Source organism: Hyperolius riggenbachi, chromosome 5, assembly GCF_040937935.1.
Source record: "Hyperolius riggenbachi isolate aHypRig1 chromosome 5, aHypRig1.pri, whole genome shotgun sequence".
NCBI lineage: Eukaryota > Metazoa > Chordata > Amphibia > Anura > Hyperoliidae > Hyperolius > Hyperolius riggenbachi.
Window position 1 is genome coordinate 277306328 of NC_090650.1, and position 13366 is coordinate 277319693.

General features: G+C 40.3%; 1 protein-coding gene across 1 annotated transcript in view; it reads left to right on the plus strand.

Moving 5' to 3' along the window:
• The window catches only part of CDKAL1 (CDK5 regulatory subunit associated protein 1 like 1), a 1042481-nt gene extending 1029348 nt beyond the window's left edge, over positions 1 to 13133 (plus strand). Inside the window, exon 15 of the mRNA XM_068236967.1 lies at positions 11294 to 13133. Coding sequence (XP_068093068.1) covers positions 11294 to 11482 — 189 coding nt within the window. The 3' untranslated portion in view covers positions 11483 to 13133. The remainder of the gene's footprint in view (positions 1 to 11293) is intronic.
• The last annotated feature ends 233 nt before the right edge of the window (positions 13134 to 13366 follow it).

Genomic DNA, 13366 nt, shown 5'->3' on the forward strand with positions numbered 1-13366 from the left:
CAAGTTGCTACGACTCGGAGGGGGAATAGTAATTAACGCCGCCAGGAATTTCACCGGCAGCAGGGTGAGCCGTCATTCGGCTCACCCTGCACCAGGGTGAACAGGCGGCAAACTGCCATGGATCAGATTTTTTTTACATGTTTTTAAGTATTCATACACTTGAGTTCGGTTTTCGTATTGTCAAGTCACTATATTCTGTGATAGTCAAGTGCCTAAACTGCATGTGACAAAGCATCTGAAGATGTGAAATGGCCATTGTGACCAGTCCGTTTGTGCTCGCTCGCACTCACCTCCGTGCTCTGTCCCCACCATCATCCATGTGATACAAGTTTGATTACCAAACCATTGAGTGGTGGATGTAATCTTTAATACACTGGTTTTATAATCAGTGTGTCTGGTCTAATTTGGGTCCTTTTACACTATATCAGTTGCTGGCAGTTGTAAGTAAAAGGACAACTTATGCATTCCAGTGTCCATAGTGTACATATCCAGAGGATATTTTTCAGGCTGGTCAATAAATATTTTTCTTTTTTTTTTTACACCTGATGAAGAACTGCGATGGTTCGTAACATGTAGTGTTGCTCCACCACCAATATACGCTTTAAATAGCAAAGCCTTTTGTGTGCCGCCTCTTCACTGTTTGCATGGCTCTATTCTCAGGTGGGTGACCTGGGCGAGGCGTAGCACCGGCAGTTCAAGGATTTGTTTTCCTGAAGGGGTTCCAGGACCGTGGTTGTGTTTACTGTGTGCTGGTCAATAAATATAGCTTGCAAACTTAATCATTAAGGGGTCCTGTTAAACCCAAACTAAAACAATGAATCCCTAAAATGTTATTCCTGTGCAAGGATTTAAGTGAGCTGTCATATTATCAGATGGGTACATATGATATAATTACAGACTGCTGAACTTTTTTTCAATTACCGGTATTATTTTTTTGTGCTGTGTGTTCTTTGTAGTTGACACTGCTCTCCCGTTACAAAGGCTCTCAGCTGGCATTTGTGCTAGCGTCTAATAAGACATGCATTTTCAGCGAAAAGCACACCGTTAATGCTTGTGAGGACATGAGAAGTTAAATAATTTTCTAGCAGCCTTGTGACAGCTTTCTGGTGCAGGATGACTTTGGTTCCAACTGAGAGGCTCTTTGAAATGACTTCAAAAACAGATCATCCAAAACTCTGATCAGATGTATTTTCACTTATATTAATATCCCTCTGACAGCCATGTTAAGGGAAAACAGCCTGTAATGCTCTTTGAAGTATGTCTGCAGTGATTCACTGCTCGTATATTGTCATATGAATAGATAAGGGATATTGTATGCAGCCATTATATTTATCTTCTTCAAGTAAAACGTCGTTGAAAATGCATAATATAGTAGATTGAGTGAATACAGAACCTATGGCCTGCATATTAAGTGCATGTAAGGTTGATCTTCAGAAATATTCATTGTTATCTACATGGAACATGGTAACCTTTTACAAGTTACACATTGATAGTACGCTTGATATTGCATGTGCTGTATTTGATATACTATAGGTTGTCCATTTACTGATATGGAAATAGACTTCTTTTCTTAATATAAAGTTAGGTGGAAAAGTTGCCAAATATGCAAATTTTTGTTAAACGGGAAATTAAAAGGGCCACTGGCTAATGACATCTGCCAACTGCCAGTTGATGAACCTGCAGTTTATAAATGTACAGATCCCAGTTAATTGCATACCAGTTTGGAGATGTGATCTGCCTCTGACTATTTTTTTTTCTTTTTTAATGGAAATGTGTATATTTGGTGTATTTTCTGTTCCATTCATGTAATGTGAGTATAAAGTGAAGTCCATATGGTAGGCAGATCCAATGTGACTCTTCATCGATACCACCAACAATGACTTTGTAAATCTCCCACATGTGCAAAAAGGAACACTATAATCCATAACAGGATTGTAGATGGAAATAATGTCATTCTTTTATGCCCTTGTGAGCCACACATACAGCCAGATCCACAGATCCTTCTCACCCACTGCAAATCATTGTGATGATTCTGGTTCTCTTAAACTGGATAACCTGTAATGCCATTCTCACAAGCCTTTGTACTCAGTTATGAACAAGTCCATACCATGCACTGAGACCAAAGTATCCTGAAACAGTTGCCTGCAAGTTAGATTATACGGCACTGGAGAAGGAACAGCTATAGCTGTGCTGTCAGCCAATGATTCTGGACCTAGTCCTGGCTTACAAACGCATAGAGGGATTTGTGGATTCCACTTACTGTGCCTGTTGTATGATGGTTGCTAGTTCTTGCAGTGACTCTTGCAAATGTTTGTTGTCAGAAAATATTGAGTTTAGTTTATTTTTTTCTTTAATAAATTAGATGGCTTTATAGGTTTTATACCTTATTATACTCACTATGAAGGATTCCTTATAACTCTGATTCTACGCCTTATTACTGCTGTGGATATCTAGTTGTATCCCAATCAAGTTGTTTAGATGTTCCCCCCATCAAGTAGAGATTTAAAACTATGTTATAAACTTGCACCAATTGCCATGGAAAGAGGAGGAGGGACAACCGCACAGCACACAATGGAGTAGCTTCCAGTAGGAGTGGTAAGGACATAAACAAGGCCATTGGGTGTTGCTGGATCTTTAACCCATTCGCGTTCCATCGTTTTCACTTGAGAAATGTTCACCTCCCATTCATTAACCTATAACTTTATCACTACTTATCACAATGAACTGATCTATATCTTGTTTTTTCCGCCACCAATTAGGCTTTCTTTGGGGGGTACATTTTGCTAAGAGCCACTTTACTGTAAATGTATTTTAACAGGAAGAATAAGAAAAAATCGGGAAAAAATCATTATTTCTCAGTTTTCAGCCACTATAGTTTTAAAATAATACATGCCTCCATAATTCAAACTCACGTATTGTATTTGCCCATATGTCCCGGTTATTACACCGTTAAAATTATGTCCCTATCACAATGTATGGCGACAATATTTTATTTGGAAATAAAGGTGCATTTTTTTCCGTTTTGCATCTATCACTATTTACAAGTTTAACCCTCCTGGCGGTTTATAAAAAATCCGCCAGGGGGCAGCAAAGTCTTTTTTTTATTTTTTTTTTTATTTTTTCATGTAGCGAGACAAAGTCTCGCTACATGATAGCCGCTGCTCAGCGGCATCCCCCCAGCCCCTCCGATCGCCTCCGGCGATCGGAGATCAGGAGATCCCGTTCAAAGAACAGGATCTCCTGGAGGGCTTCCCCCGTCGCCATGGCGACGGGCGGCATGACGTCACCGACATCATCGACGTCGTGACGTCATTGGGAGACCCGATCTACCCCTCAGCGCTGCCTGGCACTGATTGGCCAGGCAGCGCACGGGGTCTGGGGGGGGCCCTCACGGCGCAGCGAGCGCCGCGTAATCAGTGCAGAGCGGCGGCGATCAGAGGGCAGACACAGCTAGCAAAGTGCTAGCTGCGTGCTGCAAAAAAAATTATCAAAATCGGCCCAGCAGCGCCTGAGAAATCCCCCTGCGCGGCATAGCCCGTGCTCAGCACGGGCTTACCGCCAGGGAGGTTAAAATAAAAAAAATATAGAAGTATTTCATCTTTACATTGATATTTAAAAAGTTCAGACCCTTATGTAAATATTTACATGTTTTTTTTTTATTGTAATGTTTTTTTTTTATATTAAACATTTTATTTGGGTAGTTTTGGGAGGGTGGGATGTAAACATGTGATTTATAATGTAAATGTGTGTTTGAATTTTATTTTTTTTACTTTTAGTTGTAGTTTTACTTTTTGGCCACAAGATGGCGGCCATGAGTTTGTTTACATGACATCACTCTAAGCATAACACACGCTTAGAGCGACGTATGGGGTACGATACAGCCAGAAAAAGCGAAGCTTCCGAGAGAAGCTGTCGCTTTTTCAGCGGGGGAGAGGAATCAGTGATCGGGCACCATAGCCCGATACACTGCCTGGCTAATGAACCGCGGGCCGCGATCGGCCGCGGGAGCACGCATGGTTCCTGGACGTGGTTTCTACGTCCATGAACCAAAATAGGTTAAACAAGCTTGGGCAACACCTGTATACAAGCTCAATTCTTGGCAGTAGTGACCACAAACTGCCACCTTGGCGGGGTTTAATAAAATCTTTGTATGCACCTTTATTATTTTGAGTATTACTGCTGTGGTTGTACGTTCAGCAGGTGGGACATTTGAAGAAGGAATTTTTGCCTGTTGCTGGAAATGTTTGTCTGTTCTGCTGGCTGGGATTTTCCTCCATTACGGAGGATGTTCCCATGTTAAATCGGATGTTCCCAGCATAGGTACTGAGCCCCTGTGTCTCTTTGTTTTCAGTGAACCTGTACAGTGGTGGATTGCAATAATGTCAGGGACGAGACAGAACGATATGGTGCTGGCGGTGCCATTCAGTGACCACCTCGGTTATTCTTTTACTTCAGTTTTACTTGAATGTTCATTTGTTAATTTAGCTTTTCTAGTTCGAAGCTTTGGATAAGACAGTTGTTGTCTCTAAAGAGTAGCAGAATACTTTTGATTTTGAATCATTCTGGCTTCTGGGATTTTTCTCCTGGCTGGAATTTGTAGTGGTGTTTAGTAACACAAGAGAAACTTTGGATACCGGAATTAATTAATTCTGAATTCTGAAATGAACATATAATCTGCTAGTTATTAGTTTCCTGAGCTTTGGGATGGTTTTTAATTACCCAGTTATCGGATAGTATCTTGCAAGCATTATGATGTTTTCTGATGTGGGGTCAGATGAGTCTCCAATGAAGCCAGTTTTTAATTGTGATGATGTAATTATATTCAGCAACTTAACTGACAGGTGTGTTTCTTACACTAGCCCTCCCCCTTTCCTTACTAATGCATATTTTACCCATATTAAGTGACAGCTGGATCCCAGACACACAGAATGTAGCTGAGAACAGAAGATCCTTAATTACAATAATGTAGCTATATAGTGTATCCTGTCAAAAGTATATGGTGTTCTGGTTAACCAACCCTGTGATTCAGGCACCGCTATCACATACTAGTACACAGGGCCGGTTCTCTCATGAAGCAAGGTGAAACATTTACATCAGGTGCAGAGATTACAGGGGCAGCATGTTTGTACTGTGTTTACACTAACAGCATGCAGCCAGAGTAGGAGTAGAAGCAAAAGGAGAGTGAGGTGAAGAGGTCATTATTGAGGAAAAGCAGCTTGTTGTGCAGTGTGAGGAGTCTGACAGGGGGGAGGGGGAGGCAGGAGAGCAGCAGTGTTTCATTTGACTTGCACAGCAGAAGGGAGGAGGTGGCACTACTGTCCTGACTGAGGAGGAATGGAAGACGGATGACTTGCTGAGGGCGAGCAGTTTGTTTGTCACAGACTCGCAACCAACCAGTGTGCTATTGTATTGAGCTGCAGCATGTCATGTGAGAACATTAAATGAAGCAAAGTAAATTGTCAAGTGCTGTGCCATGATTCCGAGTCAGAGGGGGGAGCGCATGCTCACGTTTGCCTCAGGCAGCAAAAAGTCTTGAACTGGCCCTGCTGGTATATAGCTACAGATAGCTAGCCAATGAGATGCAAATAATTCCACCTTGCATACCATTTTTATGCAAACTGAATGCAGCTTGAATTTGGGCCAATCAAATACACTTACTGGAGATTTTGGTTGCCCTAACTTCAAGCTGCAAACATGGATGGAATTTTCATGCAAGGTAGGATTATTTGCGGTTTGACCATCTCTGGCCAAGTCGTATGTCTGGTCTGTGACACTCACTTCAAATGATGGTTTTATAGCTGTGAATGCAGATTTCTGTTTAAAGAGACTCCGTAACAAAAATTGCATCCTGTCTTTTATCATCCTACAAGTTCCAAAAGCTATTCTAATGTGTTCTGGCTTACTGCAGCACTTTGTACTATTATAGTCTCTGTAATAAATCAACTTATCTCTCTCTTGTCAGACTTGTCAGCCTGTGTCTGGAAGGCTGCCAAGTTCTTCAGTGTTGTGGTTCTGCTTTATGCACACTGCCTGTGTGTTATTTAGATTAGAGCAGCTTCTCTCTTCTCTCTTATCTTTTACAAGCTGGATAAATCGTCCTCTGAGCTGGCTGGGCTTTCACATACTGAGGAATTACAGACAAGGGCAAAGCTGTTTGCAGGAAGAAAAGAGCAGCCTGAAACTTCAGTGCATGAGAGATGCAGGGGGAAAGAAACACACAAATGATCTCTTGAGATTCAAAAGGAAGGCTGTATACAGCCTGCTTGTGTATGGATGTATTTTCTATGTGTGGACATATTGTACATCAACCTACTTCCTGTTTTGGTGGCCATTTTGTTTGTTTATAAACAAACTTTTTAAAACTGTTTTTAACCACTTTTATTGCGGCGGGAGCGGCGAAATTGTGACAGAGGGCAATAGGAGATGTCCCCTAACGCACTGGTATGTTTACTTTTGTGTGATTTTAACAATACAGATTCTCTTTAACATTGTTGTCATACCAACACTCTAGTAAACATAAACTATTTTGTACACAAAAAAGGGATGTTTGTGTCAGTATTTCCCAAAATGAGCAGCCTTTTGGAGGAATATACTGACTGTAGATTCAGTGGCAGGTATCACATGGCATGTGGTGAGGTTGATTGAATTGCTTTGCTCTGTGGAGAAAACTGTATCTTGCTGGCTTTTCGGATATACGGGGCATGTGGCCATTTTAGCAGTACAGGTGGCATTAGCTGCTGCAAGGATTCTTACACAGCAGAGTAGTTTTGATACTGTGCAAAAATGTACTCATTACTGTACTTTTCAGGTTGATTGTAGTAGTTGAACTATGCATTAGGCTTATTTTATACTATGCATTAGAAAAACTGATGCATTTAATTTCCCATAGTAGTGTATTGTGAAAAAGCTTTCAGGTAAAACATACATATATTGTGAACTGAGCCATAGTGAAACATGGATATTACCTTCACCTGGGAGGAGCCGTTCACACTTTTCACGCTGCAATGGATCTGCAGGAAGATGCGTTCCCCCATATAGCAAATGGGGGTAACACATCTGCATTGGACCATGGCAGACCAACAGCTCCCGCTGGCCGCACAAGTGGGAATACAGTATTTAAATGCTTGCTTTGGCAATATATTGGAAGCAATTACAGCTTGTTGTAATTTAAACTATCAAAAAAACAGTTTTTCTTAAACCCCACATACCTATAGAGCTTTTAGCCAACAACACTAGAAAGATTTTCAGAGGTCTCTCAGCACAGCCTGTGTGAAAAAAAATGCCTTGTTTACTAGCTGTTAATAGCAATTTTGTGTCGGCATTAGGGGAGGGGGGGGGAGGCAGAGTTGAACTGTAACCTGGCTGTAAACTGTTTACTTTAGACTGTGTGGCAAAGAGAGAGGCACAGTAGCACACAGACAGAGCTGCAGCTGATGATTATTTACACACATTTGAAGCGATATTTCTGCTTTTTTTATCATTTTAAACACATCTTATTCACAGTATTAGAGCAAGTGAAGATTGTTTCTGTATGCTGGACATGCTGGACACAGTCTTCCATAGAAATGTCCACAGTGTAAACTGTTCTCTGTTACTGTCATAAAACATGAAAAGATGAAAAAAACCTTTGTATTGCTATTTGCTAGTAATTACTGGAAATATATGTAACATTTAGAATTTTATTTAACTTTGATAGTTGTCCTTTAAGCCAAGGCACCCTGTGACACAAATATAAAACTGTTTTACCTGTTAGACATTTGCAGTTGAATTCAGCCAGTCTTATTAGTGACCCATCTCTACAATACTTCATATCAATGCCATTGACACCACTATTTCCTTCTCACACAAACGTAAGCATCTGTACACACACCAGGTGAAACTCGTTAACGACCACCTCTGCCGAGCATCCAGTATGTGTACAGCAGCCCTCACCCTCTCAGCCAGCGTTCCACCTGAACACAAATGTGGTGTTATTGCCCATGGGCTACCAATAACACCTTTTGATACTGTAAAAGACACTGGACCACAGCCTTACAGGAACCACGTGATGGACACAGAGTCCAGTTTTGGCTCCGCTCCGTTTTTGTATGGTTCACTTCAGTTGGATCGATTGATTACTCAAAACATTGCCTGCTGACCAAATCATGTGTACACAGCCTGATATCTGAAACTGAATTGCACAAATACCATGGCATTTTGCTCTGTTTTAGTCCCCTATACTATCCTAGTGGTTTTGGGTCACCCCAAGCTGCTTAGGTACTCTGTTTAAAAATGCAGTGACTTAATAAATCTCCACTTTACTACTATTGGTTATAAATGTAAAGTGCATTTTTTTCCTTTTTTTTTTTATTTACACATCCCTGTCTTCTAAATAGAAGCTACAATAAATCAGCAGTGTGAAGATGCACAAAAAAATGCTTGATGTTCCTGGTAATCTCACAACACTTACATAATAGCCTTCCTGGAGGCAGCTGAATAGCATTTAAGTGTAATTTCGCTCTTCCCCTCTCAAAGCATAATGAACATTGGTCCCTGATTGAATGAAAACTGAAGGAAAATTAATTTGCAGCACGCCGCTAAGGCAAAGCTGTGAGTTACTGCTCTGAACAGCACGACGCAGACACTCCATCCAAATCCACAGACAAAAACACTGTGCACTGTCTGTCTTCATCACCCCACACAGATGCAGCATTTCTAGGAGGTAAACAGTTATTAGCATGTTGAAGGAAAAGAATATCAGAGGCAAGAAATGAACAGACAGAGCTAATTGGCACTAAGAAATGCGCAGTGTGATTTAGAGTCCGTGTCATGCAGGTGGAGGATTATGGGACTTAGCAAGGATGAGACTACTCTATTAACCATGTAAATGTTAATTCACAAGCCATGTGTGTCCTCTGGGCACTCTGGTCGGTTTCCAATTTCGTGGATGTGAGTTCTGACCATTCAAGTTGTACAAGCGTTCTAGAAAATGTGAATGTGGCCTATAATGTATGTTTATTATTTATAACATGAGATAATGTCAAACATTGCAGACCCATTTATCCTATAGGAAATATTGTTTTGACCATCAATTGATAACCAGGAAAAACAAGAAAAATAATGCTCAGTAATGTTTTACATTCGTACCAAAGATAAGAGGTTTGGAACTTTAGTAAACACTTGGGGCTGGTTACGCAAGGATGTTGGTCCTTTTGTTTTTATGATTGCATACTATATCTGAATTACACTTCATTATTATCTAGTATTTATAAACCACTGACATCTTCCACTGCACTATATGGACCAGTCCTTTCACCAACTGTCATTCAGCGGAGCTTACAATCTAATCCCTACCATAGTCCTATGTACATCGTAGTCTAGGGTCAATTTAGGTGGAAGACAATTAAGAGAACCCCAAAGTGAAAATAAACTGATGTTATAAACAATCGTTTCAATCCTCCTACTCCTACAAAATGACTTAGCACCCAACGCAACGTCTTGGTGTGCAAGTAGCCTTAATGTTGTATAGTCTCATTGACCGATAGTCTTTCAGTGGCCCAGAAGCTAACATACATGAAAACAAGTAAAGTAAAATTGCAGGGCTGCAAGATAAAAAGCAGGAACACCACCTTATCCTGCTGCAACAAAAGTACAAAAAAAACCCAAAACCCTACACACTAGTAATTTCTTCTGTAGATAAATATATGAACCATTAACCTTTTTTTTATCTCTATGCTGCACTCAGAAGCTATGCTCTGCCAGGAAAGAGTTTTTGGCTTTAATCCCTTATTGGTGAGGATTGCACTATAATCTGACTAGGTACCATCTGGAGAGAAATTATCACTTACATACCTGATGTTTAACTGTTTCAGACAGAAAAAAAAATTGTAACAAAAGTGATACAGCCTAGTTATGTGTGTGCTTGGCATACACCTGTCTATCTCATCATGTCACATCTCACCTCAGGTACCTTCTAACATATCTATATGTTTTTGGGATGTGGGAGGAAACCGGAGTGCCCAGATGAAACATGAGGAGAACATACAAACTCTGTGCAGATAGTGTCAGGGCAGGAAATTGAACCGAGGACCCAGTACTATGCCACATTGCAACAGTAATCTCATTATTGCTTTAGAACTGTGAGATCCTAGAAACTGTGTCTTAATGGATCACCCTCATTGTATTTCCATCTCCTACATCCAAGTGTATTCGAAATCACTGCTTTGCTTTTCATTTTTTCCATCTATTCTTTCAGGAAATAACTGTTAAAAAGACATCTTTGTTCACTATGTGAATTCAGTTACTGTGTTATGCTACAACCAGCTGGCCTTTCAGTCTGTCACTTCAGCTTTGTTAAACTGAGGGTGCGACTGATCTGCTTACATAAGAGGTTTCCTTCTGGCTCAAGCAATATCCTCCTTCCACTAAGACAAGAGATGGATTAACCATGAGTTAGAAGTTTCAGTTACGTCATGGTTAACACTAAGATTTTGTAAGAGAATAAAATGAACCTATAAGTATCCCTGCCAAACAGCTATTCAAATTGTGTTTTAAGCAGACAACATTAAAGTTTGCATAGCATGATTTAGAAGACATGCTCTGATATTTGAATATCCAAAGAAACGGTGGATAGTTAATGTTTAGTAACAGAAAATGCCTTTCTCAGTAATATAAATACTGAAACTTTATTTTTCCAGCATAGATGAAAGTTCTACTTCCATCGGTTATTGCCCCATATTAACCTGCAATGTAGAAATGCAGGACATACTGCTCGGCAGGCCCAAATCTACGTCACAGGAGCCTATAGGCACAGATGTCCTGGCACCTTAGACTTTGCCCTCCATGACCCTACAATGTCCCCACCAAACTGCACAGCAAGTGTGCTGGCTGGCCCAGCTGTCACTTCTCCCTTACTTCCCTTGTCCATCATAGGTAGCTACAGGTGCCCCTTTGTATTAGGTAGCCAGAATTACCATCAATATTACATAGCTAGAGGTGCCCCCAAGTATTAGGTATCAAGAGGAACCTCTGTTTTAAGTAGCTAGAGGTGCCCATGACTGAAGGGAGATCTCATCAGTGGAATGCAGGGAGAATAACTTTTCATTTACACCCTCCTCAGGACTCTGCATAGGGAAGAACGGGGGGAAGGCATTCGAAGAGGGGAGTGAGCCACCTTTCCATCATCAGGCGCCTGTAGACACGTGCCTACAGTGCCTTATGGTGAATCTGTCCCTGCTGCTTGGTGTAACAGTACACTGATATTTCAAATACAGTGATACAAATTATACTGATTATTTATTTATTTTTTCTGCAGGAGTGCAAGTCGCTTTTGAACAACAGCTACCTTTCAAAAGTAAAGTCTACTGATGTAAAGAACAATTCCTTCCAACAACTGGTCTGGGGAAGCAGTGGCGAGAGGATGAAGATAGCCTGCTTCCTTGTTGCAATGCTAGGAATCTTTATTACATTTCTAGGAGCACGGGTGCTCCACAGTGAGGACTGAATATGCCGCTATTACATCATTTGCAGGAGAATTGAATCTTGACCAGTTAACTACAGTATTGTGTTTGGATTTTATTTATCAGTTTTTATTGACATCAATCTTCTTTGCATGATGTAATCTGCAAGTCTTATTTAAATCAATTGCGGTTCATAGTTTGAGGCATGCACTCCACTTAAGAATGGTCACACAATACTTCCCTCCTGTACAGTATATGGTATTGATGTACTAAGGTTTTCTAGGATGCAGAGCATTGGAGAACCAAAGAACCAGAAAACCTGGTCTTTTATTACTGAAAATTCAGATTTGAGAGTTTATAACTTTCATCTAATTTATATACAACCATAATAAAGTTTACAGAAAAGTTATCGTGCATGGGTAACTATTCAGCAACTTAAAATTTCAACAACTACTGCTTTGTGCATGTTAAGCGTTTGCAAATTATTGCTATTTACTAGTAGTCAATATTTAATAAAATTGGGGCATGTTTGCTGGATGGTTGTGGACTTTAAGTTTTTCCAGCACAAAATACCTTAACATAGCAAATTGTATCAGTACTGAGTGAGACACTGGTTGTTGTTTCCCAGAGTTGTGTAAAGGTAACTGTAGCTTTGATACCTACTACAAGTAAAATATTTCATTATCAGAACAAGAGATATTTAACAAAAGAAAAAATCCCACCAGATGGATCAGGTTTTTTGGCTAGCCCAGGAGAGAGTGTCAGGGAGTTAATCCACACAATGCCTGCTTAAAGGACACCTGAAGGGAGAGGGATATGAAGGCCGCCATATTTATTTTTAAACAATACCAGTTGACTGGCTTTCCTGTCTCCTTAGCTTCAGTAGTATCTGGATCACATAACGGAAACAAGTATGCAGCTTCCAACTGAAGTCTGACTAGACTAGTTTGGATTTTAATCAGAAGCATCTTATCTGCATGCTTGTTCAGGCCCTATGGCTAAAAGCTTTAGAGGCAGAGGATCTGCAGGACAACCAGGCAACTGGTATTGTGTAAAAGGAAATAAATATGGCAGCCTCCGTATAACTCTCACTTCAGGTGTCTGGCATGGTTTGGACTTCCTTGTGCTCTAATGAAGGTGCCTACAATGGGCACTTTAATGTCAGAATTTGACCATTTGAGCTATGGAAGAGGGTAGCCCCATCTAACGACAGGCATTTAATTTGACTTTCAGTGTTCAAAGTCAGAGTTTGATTTAACAGCTGAGGGATGGGCTGAAAAATAAGTCTAATCCTTGGAGGGCCTAAACATGTTTTGAATAACCTGCTCTTAATGTTTTGGTGTCAGATACAACGGGACACCTAATACATGCCTCAATTGGTCATAGCTTTTTTTTTTAGCGGCACAAATATGACAAATGCAATTCAGGTGATTTTTATGTTTCGGCTAATCAGTGCATAACTATTTAGTGGTCTTCTGGTAATGTACTTGATTTTGTTGCTATTTTTATTGTTTCCAAACCTGGTTTATACTTTAATTACATAGCAGACATGGTTGTTTACTGTAAGCTGACGTATACTTGGAGCTTGCACTCAAATGGCGTTGACTGCTCAAGGTTTAATTCTCCTGTTTTTGATTTTAGCTTTCTATGTTTTTTTTCCCCCTCCGTTTTAATAAAATAAACATTTGGAAACTATGTCCAAGACTTTTTTTTGTGCGAAAACGTTGACCTGTATATTCTCAGCCAAATAGATTCCACCATTTTTAGTTTAGTCGAATGTATATAAACTTAAAAGGGTAGATCAATAAGTCTTAAAGGACTTACGAGGCCAAAATCCTTAAAAAAGTCAAGTACCTGGAAGATGTTTAAAGTGAACCGAGCACCTTTTTTTCACTCAGGACATTTCTATAGCACATGAAAAATGCATG